The sequence below is a fragment of the Triticum aestivum genome, chromosome 5A (genome assembly GCF_018294505.1).
Source record: "Triticum aestivum cultivar Chinese Spring chromosome 5A, IWGSC CS RefSeq v2.1, whole genome shotgun sequence".
NCBI lineage: Eukaryota > Viridiplantae > Streptophyta > Magnoliopsida > Poales > Poaceae > Triticum > Triticum aestivum.
Window position 1 is genome coordinate 20590743 of NC_057806.1, and position 24362 is coordinate 20615104.

The window sequence follows — 24362 nt, forward strand, 5'->3', positions numbered from 1 at the left end:
ATCCGATGCGACCCGCCGAAGAGTTCCACGGGCGCCGCCGAATCCACCTAACCCTAATCACCGCCAGGGGTGTTTAGGGTTTCGGGGAAAAGTATCGACCGGAGTGAGTTGGAGGCACGCGCTAGGACTAGGATCGAGCGGAGGCACCCACCACCCGTACGTCGTACAATACAAAGGTTAGGTTAGGGCTACCATTGCGCACACAAAACAAAACAGGAGACGAATACGGGAGAGGAACCTAGGGACATGCGGCGGCGCATGCCGGCAGCTGCAGCTGCATGGGCGTAGACACGTAACAACAGCCGACCAACATCCCCGACGATCTTTCCGGAGCTCATCCTCCTGCGCGTCCGCATGCCCGTCACCCTCATCTGCCCCGTGGCGCCGGCTTCCTCCGTCACTTCCGCCGTCTCAACGGGCGGCACATACTCGGCGCTAGTTCGGTTGGTGCCTGCTCACCTCCTCTCGTTGCGCCGCCGCCCCTCGCCCCTGAGCAATCACCACTCATCAGCCGCGCGTCGTCCGCTCGCGGCTGCAGATCGCTAAGGGCATCTCCAGCCGCGCCCCCAACAGGCCCCCCCAGGCCACTTTTTCGGCGCCGGCGCCGAAAAAACGACCCAGTCGCGCCCCCAGGACGCCGAAAATCGCCGGTTCGGACCTTTTTTCCGCCCGGCGGTCACAGGCCGAACCCGGCGCGCTGGGGAGCCGTTGGGGGCTCCGGCACTAGGGAAAAGCACGCCTGGCCCACACCGCCAGGGGAAAAGTCAAGGTTTTCTTCCCCGACTCGCCTCGCACCCCCCGCGCCCTCGGCCACCACTAGCTGTATCCCGGCGACGGCCGCCGCCCGACTCCGGTAGATAGCCATTCCCCGCCGGAAAATAGCAGCACTTTGCCGCGGCAGCCCCTCTCGCAACAGTTGGGCGTTTCCGGTCGCAGTTTCCGGCCGCGAAGGCGCGGTTTAACGGCGGGTTCACGGCCACCGAGGGCAAGGTGTTCGGCGATTTGCCCGTCTCGGTGATGGACTCGGATGAGGAGGAAGAGCTCGCCGCGCTGCTGGAGGAGGAAGCCGCGGCCGACGTCCAGGAAGAAGAGCATCTGATGGTGCTCGCTGCCCTCGCCCAGCTGCTGGCGAGCAGTGAAAAGCCGCGGCGAGGTGGCTCGGCGCCGGGGCGGGTGAAAGCAAAGAACCGGCATCGTCTGCAAGGCTACTGCATGCTCTACTCCGACTACTTCGCTGATGCTCCACTTCATGGCGAGAGAACATTTCGGCGCCGTTATCGGATGAGCCGAAAGCTCTTCCTCAGGATTGTGAATTCCATCCGGGAGTTCGACAACTACTTCAAGTGCAAGATGGATTGCACTGGCGCTCTTGGATTCACCTCCATCCAGAAGTGCACGACAGCGATGAGGATGCTTGCATATGGAGCTCCCAGTGATTCACTCGACGACTATGGGCGCATGGCCGAGTCCACCAGCATAGAGTGTTTCTACAAGTTCTGTCGGGCAGTGGTGGCAGTGTTTGGGCCACAATACTTGAGAACACCCAATGCGGAAGACACTGCTCGGATCCTAGCCCAGAATGCAGCAAGAGGATTTCCTGGGATGCTTGGAAGCATCGACTGCATGCATTGGAAATGGAAGAACTGCCCATTTGGTTGGCAGGGGATGTACAAAGGCGCCAAAGGCGGTTGCAGTGTGGTGCTTGAGGCGGTAGCCACACAGGACCTCTGGATTTGGCACTCCTTCTTTGGTATGCCAGGAACTCACAATGACATCAACGTGCTGCAGTGCTCTCCTGTTTTTGCCAAGCTCGTTGAGGGCCATTCTCCTCCAGTGAACTTCGAGATCAATGGGCACCAATACAACAAGGGGTACTATCTAGCTGACGGCATCTATCCGAGATGGTCGACATTTGTGAAGACGATCTCAAACCCTGTGGCAGAAGGCAAGAATGCCTGGTTTGCGAAGCTTCAGGAGGCTTGCAGGAAGGATGTCGAGAGGGCATTTGGTGTGCTCCAATCTCGATTCGCTGTTGTTCGGTACCCCGCTCAGACCTGGTCGAAAGATCAAATGTGGGAGATCATGACTTGCTGTGTCATCTTGCACAACATGATCATCGAGAGCGAGCAAGAAGACCCAGTGTTTGACACTGAACCATACTACAGGCAGGGTCCTCTAGCCGAAGTTGATCACCAGCTACCGGCAACTTGGACTGCCTATCTCAATATGCGTCAGGAGATCCGAGACCCACAGGTGCATCATCAACTGCAGAAAGATCTGATTGAGCACCTATGGAGGCTCAAGGGGGACGCCTCGTGATGAAATACGAGTTTTTATTTGTTGAACAATATAATTTGTATTGAACTATTTGTTGTTATAGTATTTTGTTGAAGTATTTGATTTTTCTGTGATGAAATATGTGATAAGAAATAATTGTGTTGATAATTGAACGCCGAGACACGGCGAAACCACGCCGAATATGGGCCTATTCTCGCCCATATGGGCCGTTTATTCGCCGAAATTGGGCTGCAAAGTGGACCAATTTCGGCGCCTGGGGGCGAGCTGGGGGCGACGACTGGGCGCAAAACCTCCCTCAGCGCCGAGTGCATTGCCGGCTCGCCCTTAGGGGGCGATTTTTATGCGTCCTGGGGGGGCCAACGGCTGGAGATGCCCTAAATAATTGAAGGACATATAGTGTGCTCTCGGTAAGGTCGCTAATTTCTCTGAAACATATCTACATATCTCAATTTTCTCTAATTCTTTACCTAGATTGTATGGCTAGTGTTTTCAAATTCAAGGGTATTACAACCGAGATTTGGATTATGTGATTTGATAATTTTTCCTTAATGATTCGCATCTATTTGGAACTTTGGATTATTTGTCGTCCGTGCCGTAACATTAAGACACAATGTCAAATAAGTCTAACTTCACAACCATAAAGTTCGATCAACATGTTTCATTTGTTGTTTCCGTCTACAAACTCAAATAATCCCCAGGCTCGTTGACCCACCCACCGGGCCGAGTCGCGACAGGCCACCGTTAGCCTGTGATATATAAGTAAGTATGTAGCTAGGATCTTGTGAGAATGTGAGGCGATCCGATCGATCATAATAAGAGCCTCCTACTCAATCGATAGGGTTAGGATCATTGTCAACACTATTATCACGTGCATTATCTTATCATCTGACTGATTATAGAGGGACGATTTTTTATAGCGAATTATCCATATCTCCTTTCTGAGACTTAAGTTAAATCCTCGATTTTTTGTTTCTTCTTAAAATTTTGGTAACCAGATTCATATTTTCTATATGAAAACATGACTTGGACGCCTAATAGATGAGAAGAATAAACTTAGTTTAAAGATTTTACTAAAACTAAATAGCATGTGGAAATCAGAACTCTCAGTGTCTCCTGTTATGGACACGAATACTTAAGAACTAGAAGATCAAGGGATGGCTTGAACTTTTTCTTGCTTTCATATCATGTCTGCCGGCTGTGGGTTACAATTCCTCATTGAGAGCTGATGCAAGTAATCCAGGCCGACGTGTCATACACCGGCGGCACGCAACGACATGGAGTTTCAGAAGGTAAGGTGTTGTTTTTGTAATTTATTATGCTATATTTTTCTAGCCACAGCCGTTTTTAAAATAGTAACACTTTGTGTAAATATTTCGTTTAGTATGGGCGGGTATGTAGAAATTTATTATTCTGTTGAGAAGTGGTGCACGTTGGTGAACAAATTGAACTCTAGAAAATGAAAACGGCTGGGTGGCACTAGCTTGCAGAAAATGTTATTAATTCCTAGTGTGCAAATGTGGAAGTGATTGCTAAAATTTGTTAGTAAAACATATGACTTAAGTAAAAGAAGATTTGTTTTGCGTCTGACATAACATTGCGCACCGATGATGTCTTTCACATATTTGTACTAAAGAACAAGGTGAAATATTGATAGACTAGTTGATCGAAAACATTGTTAACAGTGGCACGTATGACGATGACTTTATGTGTAGAGCTGTATTGGTTCTCATTGGCATAGCTATAGCACCGCACTCCACCAAACATGTTTCTCATATCTTTTACAAGTTGGTGGAGGATGCATAAAGTCATTCAATTGGAACGCATTCACGTTACGCGTGCGCATTGATGGCGTCACAAAGACGGTTAGAGATGTCAAAAAAATAAATGGCTGGTGGGAAATCTTGCGCTCATCCAGGTAAATCATAATTTATTAAATGAATTAGCAATCTTAAAACTACAAAAATGTAATTATAAAGACACAAATTAAAATTACGATTTACCTGAATGAGCGCAAGGTTTCCAGCTGGTCATTTGAATTTTTTGACATCTTTAACCGTCTTTGTGATGCCTTCAATGCACACGTGTAACGTGAACGTGTTTCAATTAATTGACTTTTTATGGTGTCCACATTCTCCACCAACTTGTAAGAGCTATGAGGAACATGTTTGGTGGAGCGCGGTGCTATAACTGTGTCAATGAGAACCATTACAGTTCTGCGCACAAAATCACTGTTATATGTGCCACTGTTAACAATGTTTTCGATCAACTGGTGTCTATCACTATTTCACCATTTCTCGAATCCAAAAGACGAGAAGGCACCATTTCCTTTGCCTCCTCCCCTACTTTACCTAGTATTTTCATCACATCTTTACCCTTGTTCTCTAGGCCAAATATGTGAAAGACATCATCAGTGCGCAATGTTATGTCACCATTTTCAGACGCAAAACGAACATTCTTTTACTCAAGTCATATGTTTTACTAGTAAATTTCAGAAAGCACTTTTGCGTTTCCACACTAGAAATCAACAACATTTTCTGCAATCTAGTGCCACAAAGTTGCTTTCGTTTCCTAGAGTTAAATTTGTTCACCAACATGCACCACTTCTCGACAGAACAATAAATTTCTCCATACTCATCCATACTAAACGAAAAAAATTACATTAAGTGTTAGCCATTTTAAACACGGACGCGGCTATCAAAAAATAGCACAAAAAATTACAATAACTCCACACCGTTAAATCCGTATGTTATCAATGTGTATAATTGTATGCATGCATAAATTTTCCCCTCCTGTTAGGGTTTATCTCCTATCGGCGGTGATTTGCCACCATTCAAATCTTTTCCATATTCCTCCATCCCCTGTGATTATGGCTCGAGCTAACTCAGAGTCGATCACACATGTTGCACGGTCTTGATTGATGAGTTGGGGGAGGCGGAAAGGGTTTAGGGTTGGTTGCCTGATGAATCATTCGTCAGGTGAGGAGAAAAGCAATGGATCAGCGGGAGTTTGGTTCAGAGAAGGTAGATGCCAGCTAGACGGGAGCCATGATGAGAGAATTGGGGTTGAATGAGGAGGATATAGATAAGGTGGATCTAGATCATATCAATTTCTTTTAGTTTACACGCATATCTCTACAAGGGAGTCTACGGTCGTGATGGTACGTCGTGATTTGCTTTGATTTCGTACGTTTCTTGGTTTTCATGATAATTATGGTGAGTATCATTCTCTGAATGGGAGGACCATATTAATTATGAAAATTATCGTCGAGCATTGGACGGGAGGATTACATTAATTATGAAGAGAATCATCAATTGGAAGGGAGGATCACGTTAATTATGAAGAATATCATATTTTGGACCGAAGGATCATGTTAATTATGAAAAGTATCACCGAGCATTATTTAAACAGTTTTGCTAAAGCACATCTAGATGTGCCATAAGTATTGCACATCTAAGTCCTATATCATTGATCTTACGTTGAGATTCGTGTGGATATTTTCTTTTTCTTTTTTCTTTTCCTCTTCATACTTGATTCACTCACTTAGATATGCAATAAGTAGGGCACATCTAGATGTGCCCTAGACATTCCCTTATTTAAACTTCACAATGAGGCAGAAAACATCCCTACGTACATGTGTTCTTTTTTCATATTTATTTAAACGTCAAAAACCTAGATCTTAAAATTTTCAAAATCAGAGCCAAGAGCATTTTGCGAAACAACACCTCTTTTTTTTTTGAGCGGGCGAAACAACAACACCTAACGTGCTTTTATCACGGGCTGGGCCGAAACGAGGCCCACTTAACACTACCCACACCCACCCAGTCGGACCCAATAAATTTTGGTTCCAGCTCCCCCTCTTCGCCGGCCGGTCTGTTTCCCACAAAGTTACTGGAAAGAGAGAAAAAAAAAGAAACATCTGCATTGCAAACACAAACCTTTTTAAAAAATATTTGACTACGGGCTAACGGATGAGCATGTAAATACGTTTTGTGTGTGTGGATACTAGCAAATGATATACAATTGCACTAAGAACAGGGACACCACAAACACACACTCCACAATCGATCATGAACAATCCATACCTACCAATCGACTCACCCCAAGCCAAAACCTGCTTATCGAGCAAGCCAACCTACCTACTTTTCTTAAAGCACTAATGGACAAATTATTTGCATAACGTCCCTCCATCTATCTAGCCGTGGTGTCCCTATACAAAATAGTACTAAAAATCCTAACAAGTACTCCCTCCGTCTCAAAATAAGTGTTTCAAAACGGAGGGAGTACAAGTTAGGACAACAACGAAGCATGAAAGCAATGACCACACGCCGAAGGAGCTTGAAACATCCGAGAGCAGCGACCACGACAACATAAGTCCTTCAGGTAGCATGGCCACAACCACCAGCCTGAAATGATCCAACTTGCACAAGTGAGAGCATCGATTGGTAGATCAGGGTGTTAAACACATATATAGGGCATGATGGATCAGCAATCTTTGATGGCACAACAGAATACCTCCTCACTGACACAACTCGCAATTTACACCATTCAATGATTGCAGCAAGCCGATGCACATCGCAGACCAACTCCTTGTGATCGTCCTTGCAACAAGCTAGCAAGAGCGCCGCAATCACTACAAGAGCAGGCCATGAGATCTATCTCAGTAGCCATTTCCTTTGCTCGATTTCACCATCTGTTCAATATCCCTTTCTGAACCGCTGCAGAAATTGCAAGACTGATATCTCAAATGAGTTCACGAAAAGGAAAAAATGTGTGAACCTATTTGTATCAGCGAAGGACAGGTCTGGAATTTCACTCTGTCCTTAAAGGCCAAAATCATGTACAAACTACAAACTAATACCATTTGAAACACAAATCTTTGTACAACAATGGAGCATCATAGGCATTCTGTTTTGCAGATGAAATTTCTCAGGATCAAATGTGATACAGTGCAAACCTAGAAAATAATAGTATGAGGGGAACTCACTCTCACCAACGAAGATTAAATACCTCACTCAATGGAGACGTCACTGACACAAGAAGGTCCTCTTGTCGAACCCATGGTCGGTGCCGTTCGATCGAGTGCTGGTCTTCATGTGGTTTTGTGCATAGTTAGCATTCAAATTCTCGGTTTAGCTTAATTCTCCTCTTTGTCAATTTGCCCGTAGGCCTGCCTAGGCTCATCTTTTTAGGAAAAGGATGGGTTGGCACATGACCCCATGTTTACTGCAGATCACAGCCCAAGCCTGAGAATTAAAAAATAAATATTCTGTTCACACTCTTCATCGCATCTAGCAGCACTCGTAAGCTTATTGTTAAAAGAATAAAATTAAAATCCTCTGGATTATTGATGTAGTTCTTATCATGTCAGGGATATGATTCTTATAATGTCAGAACTACCAATTGTTTTTTTTAATTCGCAAAAGAAAGTACCAACTGTTTTACATGAGAATATTCTTCCACGAGCAGTTTATTGTTCAGTTTTAGAATCTAATGTATGTAATCACAGAATTCTTTGAAGAATTCTTTCAATTAAATTGGAGACATAGCAAACAACAATACCAGACTTATAGCAATTGGTTGGACCTGTTTTTTCACGTTATTCAACAGAACAGCTCATGATAAAACTTTTGTTACACAGGGATGTCAATTAGGCAAATTTAGAAGAATAGCAAACAGCAATGCCGTTCCTTTCAAACAACAAATAGGCAACGTTAGAAGAAAAAACATAATTCATTTGACACAGGGATATGTTTCATTTCAAACAAATATTAGTACTGCTGGTGCAAAGGCAAGACGTGGGGCAGACCAGAGTTGAATAAACATTGTCAGGTGATCAATTACTGTTTACCATGCTACAATTGCTAACAAAGCCTAGTACTTGCTGATGGCACAGGCTATAAAATATGACAACAAGAAACGGAGAAGGAAGAGGATGGGGAGCACCACCTCCCAGTCATGACATCTCACCTGTGGTCACCTCTTTGCGCGGCAGCACGCGAATTTGCTTTGCCTCAAGCCGGATTTTCTTCATCTCTACCTGATTGGTCCATCCCAACCTCGCTATGACACCATCTGCAAGAGCCGCGCCATCTCCCCATGTGGCCAGACACGAGATCAGACATGACAACATTTCTTTCTATGAATAAGCTAGGACTCAAGGACACACTAATGTGTTTACTGTAGTGCAGACCATTAGAAAGCTGGTATATGTTTAGCATATATCAAAAAAAGTAAAATGAACCAACAAGTACGCCTTTCAACAAAACAATATAATTATCAAGCCACGGATTAATGAATTCCCAAATTAGTCGATTTACCACATATGCAACTATGTTTTCTAATAGCTTGCAAGTGGAGCTATCAGAAGAAATTGATGTGAGCATGGCTTATAAAATACAAAGAAGAATATATCAGCTAAGTATCCATCAACGGAACTAAAAAGAGCAGCAGATTAGACTCATACCTGCTCTAAAATACTGACTTCTTTTCATTGGCTTCTTGATGTCTTGCATACAGCAGCGCCGTCACATACATCAGAGATGGTGACTAACAGAATAAATGAACAACAGTAAGAGAAGACTAGACTCATAAGAACAGCTGCACATCAGCTCCAAACAGCAACACGGCTGGTCAAAACAGCAGCTTGACAACGTTTCAGTAATCATCAGAAGTTCACAAATGACAAATCGCAACAAAGCAAACATAACAATTAACAAAGTTCTTATTTCTCCGGCCGCTCTCACAAGTCATAAAAGAAACACAAGCACGCACACATCACACATAAGACATAATAAAGTTTCAGAGTCCCACACATAACAAAGAGACAAGTTCATGAAACTTAAAATACTTGATACAGATCATAACTTGACAGCCTGATGCCATCATGCGGCCTCCTGAATCATCAGCCCTTCGATGCCACCATTTCATATTCTGCTGCACATGGTCTTCTACAGCTTAATTAGAGCCTAGGCAACGAGCTCGCCCTCCAGCACGTGTAGGTGAGCGCCTAGGTGACCTACTTCTTCAAACACTGGAGCATCCCAGTTGGACCAATGCTGATTGGGATCCCAAGGTTGGCAAAGAGACCCCTCAAGGTGCCCTCTTCTATCTTTGGGAGTCCACACAATGGTCCACTGAGCCAACGGTCATTAGGCGGCAGTTTCATCAGAGTAAGACTGGGTGTAATCCACACGGGAGAAGGCCAGTTGGACCAAAGCTGAGGAGACACAAGGTCCTCCTTGCTATTATAATTGCCAAAGCCAACTACTCCAATGTCACGACGACTACTCTTACGAGCCTGATTGTACTGTTGATCGTCAGTAAAGTAGGCATGATTCCCCTTGAGAGCAGGGTAATCTATGGCACTGAGACAAAGTGAATCATTAAGCCCAAGAAACAGCACATGCTCAGGCAAGCAATCAACTTCCACAAGCCTCTCAGCACCATCATCAACTTTGTGTAATTTAATTTCCCTGGTATTCGGAACTGGTATTTTAGGGTCGACGTCTTCATCAGGATCATCAAACTCCTTTAATCTTGAAACAAGCAGCAGACCACCCCATGGAGCCTGAACAATGTGTACAGCATCGGGATCAAAGCCCTCGTCTCCCCCCTTGATAATCTTCATTGTAACATCAGGACCACTAAGATCGAAGGCATGAATTTCTCCCGTCGTACTCGCTGCATACAGCAACCCATCCTTGTAGGTGCAGTCCTGGTAGTCACAGTGTGGTTCCAGCAAGGTCCACTTGTCATCCCCAACCCTTGCAAAGGATAGGTGAGTGTATGGCCTGTGGATGAGCACCGCGATGTAGCTTCCTGCCGATGTGTCATGGAACACAAACGCCTTGAACTGGAAGCATTCCCGCAGCTCACAACGAGGCATGATCGACGGCGTGAAGAAAGCCCGTCTTGCAGAGTGACTTGGGTATTCATACTCGTGGACCGAACCCGTGTCATCAAAGATGGGCTTCATGTACTCAATGGTGGTCACTGAAGGGAGAGCAATCTGCTGGCCAGTAATAGGATTGACGAGGTGCATTTCTGATCTATCGTCGACGGTGACCAGGAAGCCCAACGAGGACCCGATGATGAACCGGTGGCGGAGAGGCGGCTCCGGGAGGGTCAGCCTGTAGACCCTCTTCTCCACGAGGCTGTAGAGGCACGCAACATGCTCACCAGCAGATTCAGAGGTGTAGAGCAGGCACGGCGTCTGGGCCTGCTTGTGCTTGTCGAGGCTGCGCAGTGCGGTGTACGCAGAGCGCCACGAGGCGCAGACGCAGCCGGCGCGCATGAGGTCGGGGATCTCGAGTGTGGCGAGGACTATCATCAGGATGTCCTCCGGAAGCTCCGGCGATGCCGCCGGCGTAGCCTCAGACGCCGGTGGAGAGACAGGTCCTCTGTAGAAATTTTTTCAGTAAAACTCTGAATAAATTGAAGAACTCTAAAACCAGAGATCGACGAGAAGGCAAAAGCACTCACCGGCGGCGGTCGACTCGAGCGGACTGGCTGGGGATTGCGGAGGAGGATCCCGCCCGCCGAACGCCGCCGGCGCATCCCGCGAGCAGAGGGTCCCGCGGCGGCAGGTCGATTTGGCTATGGCCCGGGCGGCGGAAGGGGGGCGACGGAGCCGCTGGCGCCATCTGGACACTTCGAGATGCGGCGGTGGAGGTGGCGGCGGCGGAGGGCTGGATGAGGCGGCAGCAGCGGACGGAGGTCAGGGATCTCGAGTGTGGCGGCGGCGGCGGCGGCGACGGTGGGGAGTTGGAGAACTTTTTTTCCTCGGTTTTACTTTTTTTTAGGAAGATTTCCTCGGTTTTACTCATAGTTTTAAATAGCCGGCTATAGCCCTACTATAGTTTCGCTATAGCTGTTTGAGGGTGCTGCCGCTAAATGATTTCATGTACAATTTACCGCTATAGCCCAGCTATAGCTGTTTTTAAGGGTCGCCGCTAAATGCCATAGCCCGCTATTTAAAACATTGTTTTACTTGACGTTCGGTATGACACATAGGCCGCTTCAATGGGCCTCCAACGGTCCACACGAAAATTGTCATTACTTAAACCTTTTTTTTGTCTACACTACAGAAAAAAATCACAAAAAATTGACATGTACCATAGGTAGTACCGTGAATTGTACAAAAAGAATCAATTGCCAAACTTATATACAAAACATTTGCCAAGGTTTACTACATTTCAAAAAGAAAACATGCATATTTAAAATTGCCATGTAGGAAAAATGTACCCCCTCCGTTCCTAAATATAAGTTTTTTTAGAGATTTCAATATGGACTACATACGAAGCAAAATGAGTGAATATACACTCTAAAGTATGTCTATATACATCCGTATGTAGTCCTAATTGAAATGTCTAAAAAGACTTATAATTAGGAAGAGAGGGAATACATAGACAAAAACTTGTTGAAAAATTGCCATGACGAATATCAAAACAACAAAAAAGGACAAAATTGCAATAATAGTGGGGGCTTATGAAAGCAAAAAAAAACCGTGTACAATAGTAGATTTGCCATATTATAACTAAATTTGTATTTGACATGTTATATATCAACCTGTTCTTAAACAAATTGAGGCATGATACATATTTGTCATCATAAAGTTTCCACTTACCACATGGAAAAATAATTTATTTTTTTTGCGAATCATGGAAACTTGTACAAAAAATGTGAGGATAAGATCACAAAACTAAGCATGTTGTTATATAAAAATCATGGCAAACATTGTGGATAAAAAATCATCACAAGGGAAAATGTAGGTAAACTTGGGATTCTAGTGACATATGGAAAGGTTAAAAATTGCCGTGGCAAAATATAGGAATTTTTACAATGACAAATAAATGGAAAAATTGCCATGGCAAATTAAGAAGTAAAAAAATGTAGGAAAAAAGGGTGAAAAGAATTTGCAATGCGTTATAGGTAAATTTTCTATGTAAAAGAAGGTATAATTGCCATGGCAAATATAGAAGTGAAAATTTTCATTGCCAAAAAAGGTTAAAAAAAGAATTTGACGGGGCGTTTTAGGTAAAATTGCCATGGAAAACAGAAAGTCAATTTGGCATCTTTTTTTCTTGTGTTTTTTATAATTTTAGAAAGGAAAAAAATTCCATGGCAAATTATTCTAAAAAGTATAATTTGCCATGGCAACTTATTCTTAAAAAGAATAATTTGTCATGGCAATTCTGACGGCGTTCTTCATTATAATTTGACACTTTGTCATCATAATTTGCCATGGCAAAACATGGCAACAAATAATTTGCCAATAACCATCTGGTGATACTTTTTAGAACATTAATAAAATGAAAAAATGGACAAAATTGCCATGATATGTTAAAAGCATGGCAGAAGTAGCTCCATAGATCATGGCATCGGTGCATATACAAAAGTGCCATGTTATATGAAGTATGATTCTGCCATGGGTTGCTAAACAATTTTGCCATGATTCATGTGATATATTTTGTCATGGTCCATGTGATATATTTGCCATTGGCTATGGCAAACAACACATATTGAAAAAAAGGTATAAAAAATCTTTGTAGATCATGGAAACTAAATAGAAAATAAGTCATGGGTACTAAAAAAATACCTAATTAACCCATGGCAAATGAAGAAAAAACTATTTAAAAACAGTAAATTCATGGGGAAAATGGCTCTGTATATCATGGAAACTGTCGCATATGTGAAGTTGCCAAGCTAGATGAGTAAAAAGAATTTGGCATGGGATGTTTAAACAAAAAAGTTGCCATGATCTATGTAATAGATTTGCCATGGACACACGAAGGAAAAAGAGTTGCCCGCTAGTTTGGTCATTTATGTTTGTGTCTATAACCAACAAAACTTTACCATGCCAAAACAAAACTATAGAAAAGCTATTATGTGTAAAAACAAAAGATGGCTTCCTATGATGTACACATGTTTAAACTTGGATTAAACTTTGCCATTGTTAAAAACAGTAAATTTGCCATGGCAACTTTGGCCATGGAGTATGAATTTGCCATGGGCAAGCAATAAAAAATGCCATGGTCAGAAAGTAAACATTGTCGTGGTTAAAATAGTAAATTTTGCCATGCCCAAATAAAATTCATATTAAAAAAACTCATGTAGAAAATGGAAATCTAAAAGTTGCCATGGTAAAACCACTTGAGATGTTAAAAAGTTGTCATGGTAGATGCATGTTAAAAATTATCATGGCAGTTATGATTCTCATGTTTTGTATAATTTTTGTTGCCATGAATGCAAATAAAGTTGCCATGGTCGCACAAAAGAAAGTAATTTGTTGCCATTTTTTACAAAAAAAATCCATGCCCTTTAAATTGCTTTTGCCATGCTTCATTAACTTAAGTTGCCATGATCTGTGAAAAATCATGGCAAATTCATATGATTTTTTTCCATGACAGCTATTTACTAAACGAAAAGATGATGACTATAAAGGATTGTAAATTTGCCAGGTCAATTAATGATAATCTGCCATGGCGAAATGGTATCTAAATTCATAGTGGTTTCCCATGGTATATGAAACAAAATGACGCTAATTCATGATAAATGTATGAAAAAGTTGGTATGAACTATACATAATTTGTCATGGCAAATTTACATATCTCTAAAAAACATGGCAAAAATAGACAAGATAGTGGATTGACAAAGGCCAAAGGTGATCTGTCAAACACTGAATACAATTTGTCGTGGCAAAAAAAAGTAGTAGACTATCATGGCAGCTCTGTCAAACAAATCGCCAGGGTATATCAAAACTCATAGCAAAAAATCATACCAATTCTGTTCATGGAAACTACTCCACAAATATGCCATGGCAACTACTCCAAAATTTTGCCATGGAAACTACTCATAGCAATTATGTCAATTGCAACTACTCATAGCGATTCTACCGTGGCAAGTACCTACAAATTTTTGCCATGAAAACTACTCATAGCAATTATCTGTTGTGCATTCTCCTGGGACTGGTACATTACATGGCAATCTTCAGATAAATGAAACAAAAATGCCATGTCAAACACATGATTCCAAAAACATATCAGATGTAAAACGAAAAATGTAGGATTTGGACAGAGTCCTGCACATAGAAAAGGAGTGTATGCCATGGGGATCTGGGTAGAGTCAAGACGCAGCAAAAATGAGGAGCGACTCCACTGAACGGATTCAACAAGTGTAGTTGAGGAACCGAACGAACTAAAAAAAGCACCAGATCGATGGACGAACTCAGTGGCAACAACGGGGAGGAGGGGCTGCTTCGACTGCAGGAACAACGCATCCCCATACTCTCCCCCGCCGCACAGTTCCGGCGAGAAGGGTTGCGGCGGCGGCATAAGAAAAGCCTGGCCCCGATGCCCTTCCATCGCGGAAGGAGCTGGCGCGCTGGCCCTCCTATTCATACCACCTATCAGGAGCATAGATGAGAGTACCAAGGTGGTCTAGAATCGCTAGCCCCATCTCGCATGCTCATTCAGTTCCGAGAACAAGGCATCGATGTTCATCTTTAGCACACGACATCGCCGATGTAGTGTAGTCAATCGTCCTGGTGAGATGGTGTCGGTGGTGACGTTGTGGTGGTCGGCACTGAGCCTCCGTCATCTTCGTTGTTGTGTATCGTATCTCAATAGTATTTTCGTGATGACGTGTTTTTTTTATAGATCCTGATATTGATAAGCCGGTTCTTTCGTTATTGTTTAGACCTCAGGAATTATTTTTGCTGGAGAGATCTCTAAGAGATTACATGTGTATAATTATGTAGCCATTACATGTGCAATAATCCTACACCCACACACGAGTTACACATGTTCTACTCCCCTCCTCCCCCTGGTTTTCATTTGGGTGGGCCTCTCCATCCCTGTTTCCCAATTATACATCTCACATTTGCCCATCCGTTAAATCCATAGGTTATCTTCCATAGGTCTAGCATTACTCTTAGATGTGTATAATTGTATGCATGTATACATTTTCCCCTTCTGTTAGCGTGTATCTCCTATCGATGAAGATTTTGAAAACTTTTCCCTATTCCTCGATCCCCCGTGATTATGGTCCAGACTAACTCAAAGGTGATCACACATTGTTGCACCGTCTTGATTGAGGAGTTGGGGAAGGCAGAAGGGTTTAGGGTTGCTTACTTTTTTTGAGACAATTTTTTTTTAGACAATCATAGGTTCTATCTATCAACGTGCCCTTGGCACGGGCTGGGCCGAAACGAGGCCCACTTACCACTACCCACGCCCAACCGTCGGACCCAATAAAATTTGGTTCCCGCTCCCCCTCTTCGTCCGCCGGTCCGTTTCGGTTTCCCCACAAAGTCAGCGGAAAGAGAAAAAAAGGAAAGAAACAAGAAACCCCCACCGCCGCCGCCGCCCCCGCCCGCAACTGCTCCCCGTCCCCCGCCGGAGCAAGCCTGCCACGTCGAGCGGAGGGAGCCCTCCCTCGTCGGCGTTCCCCTCCTCCTCCTCCACGCCTCCACCGGACTCGGGAGGGTTCCCCTCGCTGGTGAGCAAGCCCTAGCTTTCTTGGATTGCTCCCCCGTCTCTGCCGCGCCGCGGACAGCCGAATCCGGCCGCGTGTTCCTGACGTGATTTCGAACCTAGTTTCCGCCGGTAGGGATCTCCCCGTAATCCCCTAGTCAACTGTTAGCGCGGATTGCGGTATGTTTTGGGGGGAAGATTTGGTCGCTCCGTGTGATTAAAATTTTCCCCTGTTCTCGAACCGTTGGTGCGGGAGATCCGGGCATCCGGTGGAGAGTAGTAAGAAGAGCACGGTCTCTTTTGACCCAAGACCTCCGACTTGCATCGGGTGGTTTGATTGAAAACTGGGGATTTTCTTTTTTGGGAAGTGCGTACTGAAAAAATGGGGGATTTGCTTTGCTGGGCAGCATGTTCAAAACTGGGGATTCTCTATTTTGGGAAGTACTGTACTAACAAATCTGTGATTTTACCAAGAAGGTACCACACAAGGGTATCAGTAGTTGCTGCAAATTTGCTGCTATAATCTACAGTAGCACTCACACAGGTGTTCTCTGAATTTTGTGGGGTGTTAATAATATGATGGAGATTTATTTTTCATGTATAGGATGCCTCTCATGATCTACTTGAACATTATCTCGGAAGTTTGTTTAGAAATAAAAGAGAGCGTCTTATCGGTTTATCGCTCTACATTTCTGTGCTACGTCAGGAACATTTAACAGACATGTAGGGATCCTGTCTTCAGCTTGGTAGTTAGTAGTGAATTTCCTTTTATGGACTGTGGAGTTTGTGCTCTCTTTTGCATTGTATATGCTTTTTGGTAGAATGTGGGTGGTGGCAAATCAAGTGAAGCATTTTCAATAAATGATGCTGTATTTGGTACTTTCAGATTGGATAGACCATCCTTTGTTGATCAGCTAAGGTTATTTACCTACTTCCATAACTGGCTCTGGTTTTTACTTTGTATTCATGGATTTTTCTTCTATTTCTTGAACATATCCAGTGTATGCAATGGGGAGGAGTTTAAGAGCGGGACGCCATGCAGAACTGGAAGACTCTGTGGCAGATCCTGTCAGCGAAAAGCAAGCCTTCAGAGGGTGGAAGCAGTATGTGAAAGAACTCAACTCGAACACACTTCCACCATTTCTCACCCGCCTTTGTGACCCTGACAAGCCATGCTCATACTCTGAGGAGGAGCTCTTATGCGTGTTTGAGACTGCTGCGGAAGTCCATGGCTGCAACATTGTGCCACATATCAGCCAGATCGTTTCAGCCATCATTAGAATCATGTCTTCAGCCACAGGGTCCTTGCATGGTGTTGGTTGCTCCAAGGTGATACGCACATTATCACGCTATGTCATTGATCCCCTGGGAACAGAAGAAGAGAAAAGTGGGATCATTAGCTCTCTCTGCAGTCCCTTTTCTGGTTGCTTGATGAGCACGAAGGAGAGTGTATCTTCTGGTTCTGCTCTCTGCGTCACTGCACTTATCCAGTCCAACAATTGGCAATTTGCATCTCACGAGTTAGTTAACGACATCTGCTTAAAAGTCTCAGGGGCCTTAGGGGAGGTACGCTGCCAGACCATTTCACACTTAGGCTTAGTGGTTGCTCTATTGGAACAGAATTGGTTGACGCTTGAGCCTTACGGGCGGTCTTTGATAAGATCAGGCTTAAGTATATTGGACAAGAGTACTAAAGCAAGCAATTCTCAGATGATCATATCATCCATTCAAATGATACACTCCATCATGAAGACTTTGGAATTGAGCATCATATTTTCTGAGATCAGTAGCATTATCCAAGCTATGGAGCAACTGAGGGATCATTGCATGCCAGAGATCAGCACTCCAGCTTTTCAGGCAGCTGAGACTGCTAATACACTGTACAAGCAGGAAGAGTGTGGACATGGAAAAAGAATTAGTCCATTGGCAAAAATTCATGATGGAAGACATAGGAGGAGGGGATCATATTCACATTCTGTTATGGATGATGCGGAAATAAGAAACTGCGGTTCAAATGAATCTCTGTATGATGATACACAATCTGTTAATCGGTTCAGAGACCATGATTCCCAGCCTTCAGTGGGGCAATACTCAGGTGTACCTGTAAGTGCACGGGTAAGGAGGCGACTGTTGAGTAATGGTTCTGACAGACAACATCAAATGTCCAGTGATGAGTTTCCTCGCACTATTGTATCTGATTATCGTGATGGTGTCGGTGTGATAGCACAATATGGTTCTGCTGGTCTGCTAGATAAGTCAATGAGGAGGTATTCAGATGTATCAACAAGGACTGCTGATCCATGCCCTATGTGTTTAACACCGCGAACTACTAATCGATGCTCTCAGGTATACAGTACATCTTAATTGATTGATGACTTGATTGCCTTATCATATGTACGAGCAATTATAGTAACTTTGGGGCTTATCATGTCAAGATATGGTGTCTGAGTTAGCGTTTGTACTCTGTTCTGGAATGGTATCTTTCAAATGATAGGAATAACAAACTTTTTGATGTATGGTAGGAAAGGAACTTACTAACTTCATGCGCAAAACAGATATCCTCCACGTATGCAAAACAGATCCTCCACATATATGTTTGTAGATTGCTTATGGTATTTCCATTGATGCATTGAAGAACTGTTTCTTAGTGGTTTGAAGAACGAAATTGCAGAAGCCTGACCTTTTTTGGTACAAATAAATTTACAGCTCTTTCTCTTTTCTTTCATGGACTTGTTTCAGATATCAAGGCGAGGAACTTTCTCAGAAGACGTTTGGATGCAGTCAACCCCAAGGAAGCAGCTCCAGTTTCATAGCTCTAGCAGTGAATCAAAAAGAGATACTCACAGATTACCCGACAGCCCATCTCTGAGACGGATACGGCACTGTTCAGGACAATGTACAAATGGTGAAGTTGAGGAAAGGAACGGCTACTGTGATTCTGTTCAGCATGACAGCCAGTGTCATGTACAGAGCAATGATACCTCGATAGAAGATCTGAAGCTACCACCAACCAACAGTGAGTGTTCTGATAGTGCAGGCGAATCTCGAAGCGGAGAATGTCGAGCTGAGAATGAGAAGATGACAAGAGTCAGGAAAGGGAGCAGAAACTGCTCTGGCACCCTACTTTTTCTCCTTGTATGTGCTCTAGTGATACTGGTCATTGCGCTCTTGCTAGCTTGGTGGAAGGAGGATCAGAGGGAGCCGTATGTTGTACCCACATAGTAGCGTCTTTCTGCCTGTATGCAGGTTGTTCTGCGATGTGCGTTGGCTTTGGTGTAGATTGCGAGTTAAAGTGGGGTAAAGGTTGAGAAGTTGTGTTGATTTAGTCGAACGATAGTGATAGTTTGCTGGATTGTACATTCTGATTGTTGGCATGAATACCATGATAGTTTTGTGTTCAGTGGGAAGCTGAAGCGTAGCACATAATTCCTTGCTGCATTTCCGAATTTCTCTACTTTATAGCATTTGTTTTACAGAGTATATAAAGCTAGTGTAGCAGATACATGAGTGGCATGTAGTATACTACTGGTCTTGATGGTATTGTTCACCGAATTTCATTATCATCTGGATAGAAGTATCCAATGTAGTAGAAGCTAGATTGACAAGGCAATACCAATGTTTCCGCAAACTAGTTTTGTTACAACTGCTTCGGGATAAATTTTGGTCCAAACTTCTCACTGTTTTGTTCATACTCCGCGTGTTCATTGGTTTGTTGCTCCATGAATGAGAGGATAAGTATTTTTGTTCTGTGCGGTTATTTTTCCCAGTAACTCGTAGTTGCTGCAAAAAGGTTCATAAAACCACCATTTTTGTTTCACCAGTAATCCATATGTGTACATATATATAGGATCAAGTATTTTGTTCAGGTGGTTATTTTTTTATTTGCTTTTGGTATTTTGACAAGGAATGATTTCAATTTTAAAGGAATTTAACCGAAGTTATATAGCTGCAGAAGGAAGTTTTAAGAAGAAATCAAGCTGCTAGCCCATAGAGCAAAAAAGAAGAAATTCTGTGGTTTTCCAAGTTGGGTAGATGCATTTCACTAGCTCAGTGGTTTTGTTGCACACCATTCTTTCTTTTCTTTTCTTTTCTTGCTAGATCTTTGGTTAGCTTGTACTTCCTCTGTACGGAATTAGTTGACGCTCAAACGGATGTATCTAGACGTATTATTATTATTCCAAAAAAAAAATATTATGCAACAGGAGAAATCCTGCTGTTTTTGAGGGAAAAAATAACCAAATATAACATTTCTTTGTTTTTATTACAAACCAAGACAAGCCGTCCAGCTTGATCGTGAACAAAACACCAAGCTAGAGGAACCAAGCAAGCAATCCAGTGCTACTTGCTTCACACACCAATCCAAACCAATCCAATCCAATCCAATTCAGTCAAGCATACTCACACCATGCATAGCTTGGTGAAGAAAGCACACCATTTATTCCTCCATCAAAAGTACGTAGCAACACCCTCACCATGCCGCAGATGGAGCATGTAAACCACACTTAAAAGCCAAACACCGACAAACTAGGGGAAACAATCCAGAGAGTTGTGAGTGAGATCACAACTCAATTGTAAGCCGCTTGACCTCTTTTTGCATCAAGATTACCTAGGAAATGAAGAATGTGAATAGAAAACATTGATTAATCTGATAGTAAATAAAAAAAAACAATGACACCTGCTTGCTCAATCTATCAATGCACGGAACAAAATCCATGTCCGAGCAAACTGTACCTCAGAACGGAGACCCTCGGGAGGGTCTTCTTGTAGTAAGCCGAGTGGCGCGTCTCAAAAAGCGATGGTTCATGGTCGGCCTCGGGGCCGTCCCACTCGAGCCTATCCCACCAATCCTTCTCGCAGTCCACCACCGGCTTGGGGCCTTGGCGCGACACGGTTGGTACCCGTCTCAGGCCCCAACAGTCCTTGAGGGTGATTGTCTCCAGCACCGGCGCGACCAGTGATCTGACCCCGCATATCTGCTCTAGCCTGTGGAGATGATATAGCCTGATGTGCTTTAGCTTCTCTAATGTGACACCAGATGCTATCTCTTGAGCGTGCTCATTGGTGGCCAGTGGGAAAACATGTTGGAGATTTTGGCAGTATACGATCTGAATGGTCTCTAAGTTTGGCATTGGGTAGGAAATAGGGAGGACAAACACCAGCCTAGGACAGTTGTGCAAGTATACGTGTTGTAGGTATCGAAAGCTGTAGAAGTCTAATGTAATATCTCTACCCCAGATGCAATAGGCCATCAGGAGATCAGATGCAGAAAATACCCTTATTCTACTAAAGCTTTCATTTCCAGCCCAACTTGGGAAGAGAGTGTGAAGGTTGGGGCACCTCTCAACATGACACCATTCTAAATGCAGCCATGATGTTCTTGACGCTGGAAGGTTAGCTGTGATTGAGATATTGTCATGCACATGCAATGATTTCACTCTATACTCTATGAAATTTCTGAAATTTGCATTGACATTCATACTCTCTAAATGGTGGCTTCCTTCACCAATCTCTATATGGACGCTCAAAGGATAAAGTCGTCGGTGGTCCCACACCAAGGAAGAAGGTGTGACAGTGTCCTTGTTAATGACAATATCTACGTAAGGTAAGAAGGGCCCTACGGGAACCAAACCCTCTAGGGTAGTGCCAATATCCTCAATACTTTTGGTGATGTTGACTTGGCTCTGGATCATAGTAGAAATATGGAGGTGCACCTTGGGGTCATACCGATCGAGTCCCTTTATGACAGACCAAATGAACCTTCCATTTGTAAAAGCCATGTGTGCCTCAAAGACAGAGGGCCTCTGTTCTCCACAGTGGATCATTGGTCTTGTCTTCCCACGAGTGTCTACATGTAGAACTTCCAGTGAAGGGTTTCTTCCATCCCAGAGTAGGCTACGGAGTTGCTCACAACCCAACATGAATAGCTTCTTGAGCCGTGCAACATCCATTGCACCGAGGTCAAGTGTTTTAATGGCTGTGCTAGAAAGGTCCAGCTCCTCAAGATTGGGCAATGCATGCAAGAACACGTTGCACAATCGAGCACAACCCTCTAGGGAGATCCTTCTCACCTTGGCTTCTGGGACGTTGCGGGACTTGGGACACAGTTCTTTTTCTGGCAATTGTATGGGATGTATCCACTTCTCTGCTGGGCCATAACCATCGAAGCTAAAACTCTCGAGCAGTGGAGGGGCTCCTCCGAATACAACCTGCTGCAAGCTGGAACAACCATCAAGAACTAGCATCTTCAAGTACCGTGCCGTTGTCATTTCCGGCAATGATGCCAAATGAACGTTACCAGACAAGTCAAGGAGCTCCATATTCATCATATCTACTGAAGAGCATGTGTCCATCATGATCACATCTGAGGATTCGGTTACCCGGAGCTTGTGAATGTTCTGTAGCTTTTCCCATGCTTGACTTACATACCTCCACGAGACACCCTTGGTATTTACCTCCCTAAGATTGGTCATCAAATCTATCATCTTTGACAGCAAGACAAACTCCGTGAAGCGTATGTCAAGCACCAACAGATCTGGGAAACATGGCCCTCCACCTTGATCCTCCCTTGTATTTGTGCAATGGTGAAGATAAAGGAATCTTAGGTTGTGACAAGATCGGAAAGGAGGGGATACAAAATCAAAGCTGCACTTGCAGAGTTTTAGCACGTGGAGGTTGCTGGCTAATACAAAAAGGTCATTTGGTAGTTGTAGTTGAGAATCTCCCCCCGATGTTAGGAAACATGATGATGTAATGACAGGAATAGTTGAGATATCTTGTGCCCCTAGTTGGTTGGAGGAGATTAAAATCCAGCGGTTAAATCTTTGTTGATCGAAACAACGTGTCAATAGTTGTGTTCTGTTAGATGGATAACACAACATCCGAAGTATCACTTCATACAATGCACTGCCAACCTCGTAGGCTCTGTCCCCTTGAAGGACCCCATCACATATCCAGTAGTTGCAAACATGCGTATCCCAAGCAAAGTCAAGACTGAAAGGTTTTCCGAGTATTGGCTTTCTTATTTTCAGATTCTGGAATCTTTTCTTAAGCTCGGCCTGTGCATCGATATCATAGATGCTTCTAGGCATTCCGCGTAGTTGCTCTGTCAGGAACAGTGAGTACGAGAAGCAATCCAAAACTATTGTTGGGTTGATGTCATCCAAGCCGGTGAAACCAATCACTTCAGCGGCTTCTTCCCGCAATGAATGAAGCAATATACCATCCACGTTTAGGTTGCCCACATGAGATAAACGAATTACTTTGAAATATGCAGAACTTAACTTTAACTTGTCTTTTCTCTCTGAGAGTTGAAGTCTTCCATAACCACTCCATAACAGTTGCCCTAAAGCATATGTCCCAAATTCAGGATTAGGAATGCCACACTCTGCTAGATCAATGACTTCTTCTCCCCCATAATGAAAAATCATCAGAAATCTTTCATTTCTTAGAGAAGCGTTGATCTCACTTCCGATGCGTGGTATCTCTAGTCTAGAGCCGATCTTTATCCCTCTAAAATCATCATCCTCATCCTCCTTATCAAACATGGGCAGTAAATGGCCAAGATTTAACTCCTCCACGATTGCCCTCTGCAAGGATCTTCTACTTTTCCATAGAGAGCAGTCTACATGGATAATTTTGCCAAAATGCTTTCTTCTGTCAGGGTCACTTCTTCTCGATTTCAGGAGTTTGGCTGTGGCCTTAAGAACAGCAGAGGCTCCTACACCTTCGCCGCACCAGCCAGCCAAGAAGAATGATTTAGCTGCCTGATTATCATATGACTCTGAGAGATGATCAATCAGCTTTCTGGGGGCGTCCTCAAAACCGTGTATCAGCTGTAGTAATGAGAAGTTGTTAGATATGACTTTGTGGTACATATATGGGTAAGATAGTTTCAATAGCTACAACTTTTGACTTGACTAAACGCGGGCGATGAATGATGCAACATTAATGTATAAGGCCAGTCAAGTAAAGCATCCGATCCGGAAGTTTAAATATAGGACCAACGAAAATAACCTATATAGGTACACAAGATAACTTTTTCATTAGATAATAAGCACTAAATGACTAGTTTGTGGATCCTTGTTTCGCATCCGTTGAAGTATAAGTGCATTGCCTGTGTTCTCCCCGTGAGCTTGAGCTTTTGGGTGATCTGGCAGGTGCACACAATCCAATAATATATCGTGGGTCGCTAGAGTGTGTGTTCTGTGTAGCTGAGAGCTGAGAGCTATCGCACGTACATTGCTTTGCTTTCTCTCTCCCCAAAGCATGGCCCATGCTGGTTCCTCGCTTGCACATTGCCGATGCACTTTGTCAGCCTTTTCTTTATGCTTCTTCTTTGATTCTTCTTTTGCTTTGCGTGGTATTGACAGATACAAAAAGACCGGTGGTAGTAAGTTGTAACATACAAATGTTCTCTTCTGCTTCCTTGTAGATGCAAAAGGATTAGTTTAATTAGAGGTGAGAACAAAAGTCACAATGTGTTCACTGATGGAAAGCAATTAGCTCCTAGTTTCCTCCCACTTGGTTTGCTGCGCACATGGTGCACAAGCAATATATAGGCAAAAAAAATCTAGGATATTACTCCCGGGATGT

At 43.7% G+C, this 24362-nt stretch overlaps 3 protein-coding genes across 3 annotated transcripts; 1 reads left to right on the forward strand and 2 right to left on the reverse strand.

Annotated features, from left to right (window-relative positions):
• Positions 1–9001: 9001 nt before the first annotated feature.
• LOC123101147 (uncharacterized) lies at positions 9002–11123 on the reverse strand. The gene is made up of 2 exons (XM_044522736.1): positions 10780–11123; positions 9002–10697 (listed from the first exon to the last, which is right to left on the reverse strand). The coding sequence occupies exons 1-2, from the start codon at positions 11121–11123 to the stop codon at positions 9314–9316; spliced, it is 1728 nt and encodes a 575-aa protein (XP_044378671.1). The 3' UTR covers positions 9002–9313.
• A 4467-nt stretch (positions 11124–15590) lies between these two features.
• Positions 15591–19177, forward strand: LOC123102043 (protein SINE1). The gene is made up of 3 exons (XM_044523316.1): positions 15591–15795; positions 16771–18116; positions 18510–19177. Exons 2-3 carry the CDS (start codon positions 16779–16781, stop codon positions 18990–18992), a joined length of 1821 nt encoding a protein of 606 aa, XP_044379251.1. The 5' UTR covers positions 15591–15795; positions 16771–16778; the 3' UTR covers positions 18993–19177.
• Positions 19178–20001: 824 nt separating this feature from the next.
• On the reverse strand, positions 20002–23644 carry LOC123101148 (uncharacterized). Its single transcript, XM_044522737.1, has 3 exons — positions 22840–23644; positions 20502–22761; positions 20002–20376 (listed from the first exon to the last, which is right to left on the reverse strand). The coding sequence occupies exons 1-3, from the start codon at positions 23642–23644 to the stop codon at positions 20373–20375; spliced, it is 3069 nt and encodes a 1022-aa protein (XP_044378672.1). The 3' UTR covers positions 20002–20372.
• Between the last annotated feature and the right edge of the window lie 718 nt (positions 23645–24362).

What these genes read in the sequence shown, in the direction of transcription:
- LOC123102043 (XM_044523316.1), top strand. Translation starts at nt 16,779, where the DNA reads ATGGGGAGGAGTTTAAGAGCGGGACGCCATGCAGAACTGGAAGACTCT. An exon ending in CTACTAATCGATGCTCTCAG is followed by an intron (nt 18,117 to 18,509) that starts GTATACAGTACA and finishes GACTTGTTTCAG; the next exon opens with ATATCAAGGCGAGGAACTTT.
- LOC123101147 (XM_044522736.1), bottom strand. Translation starts at nt 11,123, where the DNA reads ATGAGTAAAACCGAGGAAATCTTCCTAAAAAAAAGTAAAACCGAGGAA. An exon ending in GCTCGAGTCGACCGCCGCCG is followed by an intron (nt 10,698 to 10,779) that starts GTGAGTGCTTTT and finishes AAATTTCTACAG; the next exon opens with AGGACCTGTCTCTCCACCGG.
- LOC123101148 (XM_044522737.1), bottom strand. Translation starts at nt 23,644, where the DNA reads ATGTACCACAAAGTCATATCTAACAACTTCTCATTACTACAGCTGATA. An exon ending in AATGCCTAGAAGCATCTATG is followed by an intron (nt 22,762 to 22,839) that starts ATATCGATGCAC and finishes GAAAACCTTTCA; the next exon opens with GTCTTGACTTTGCTTGGGAT.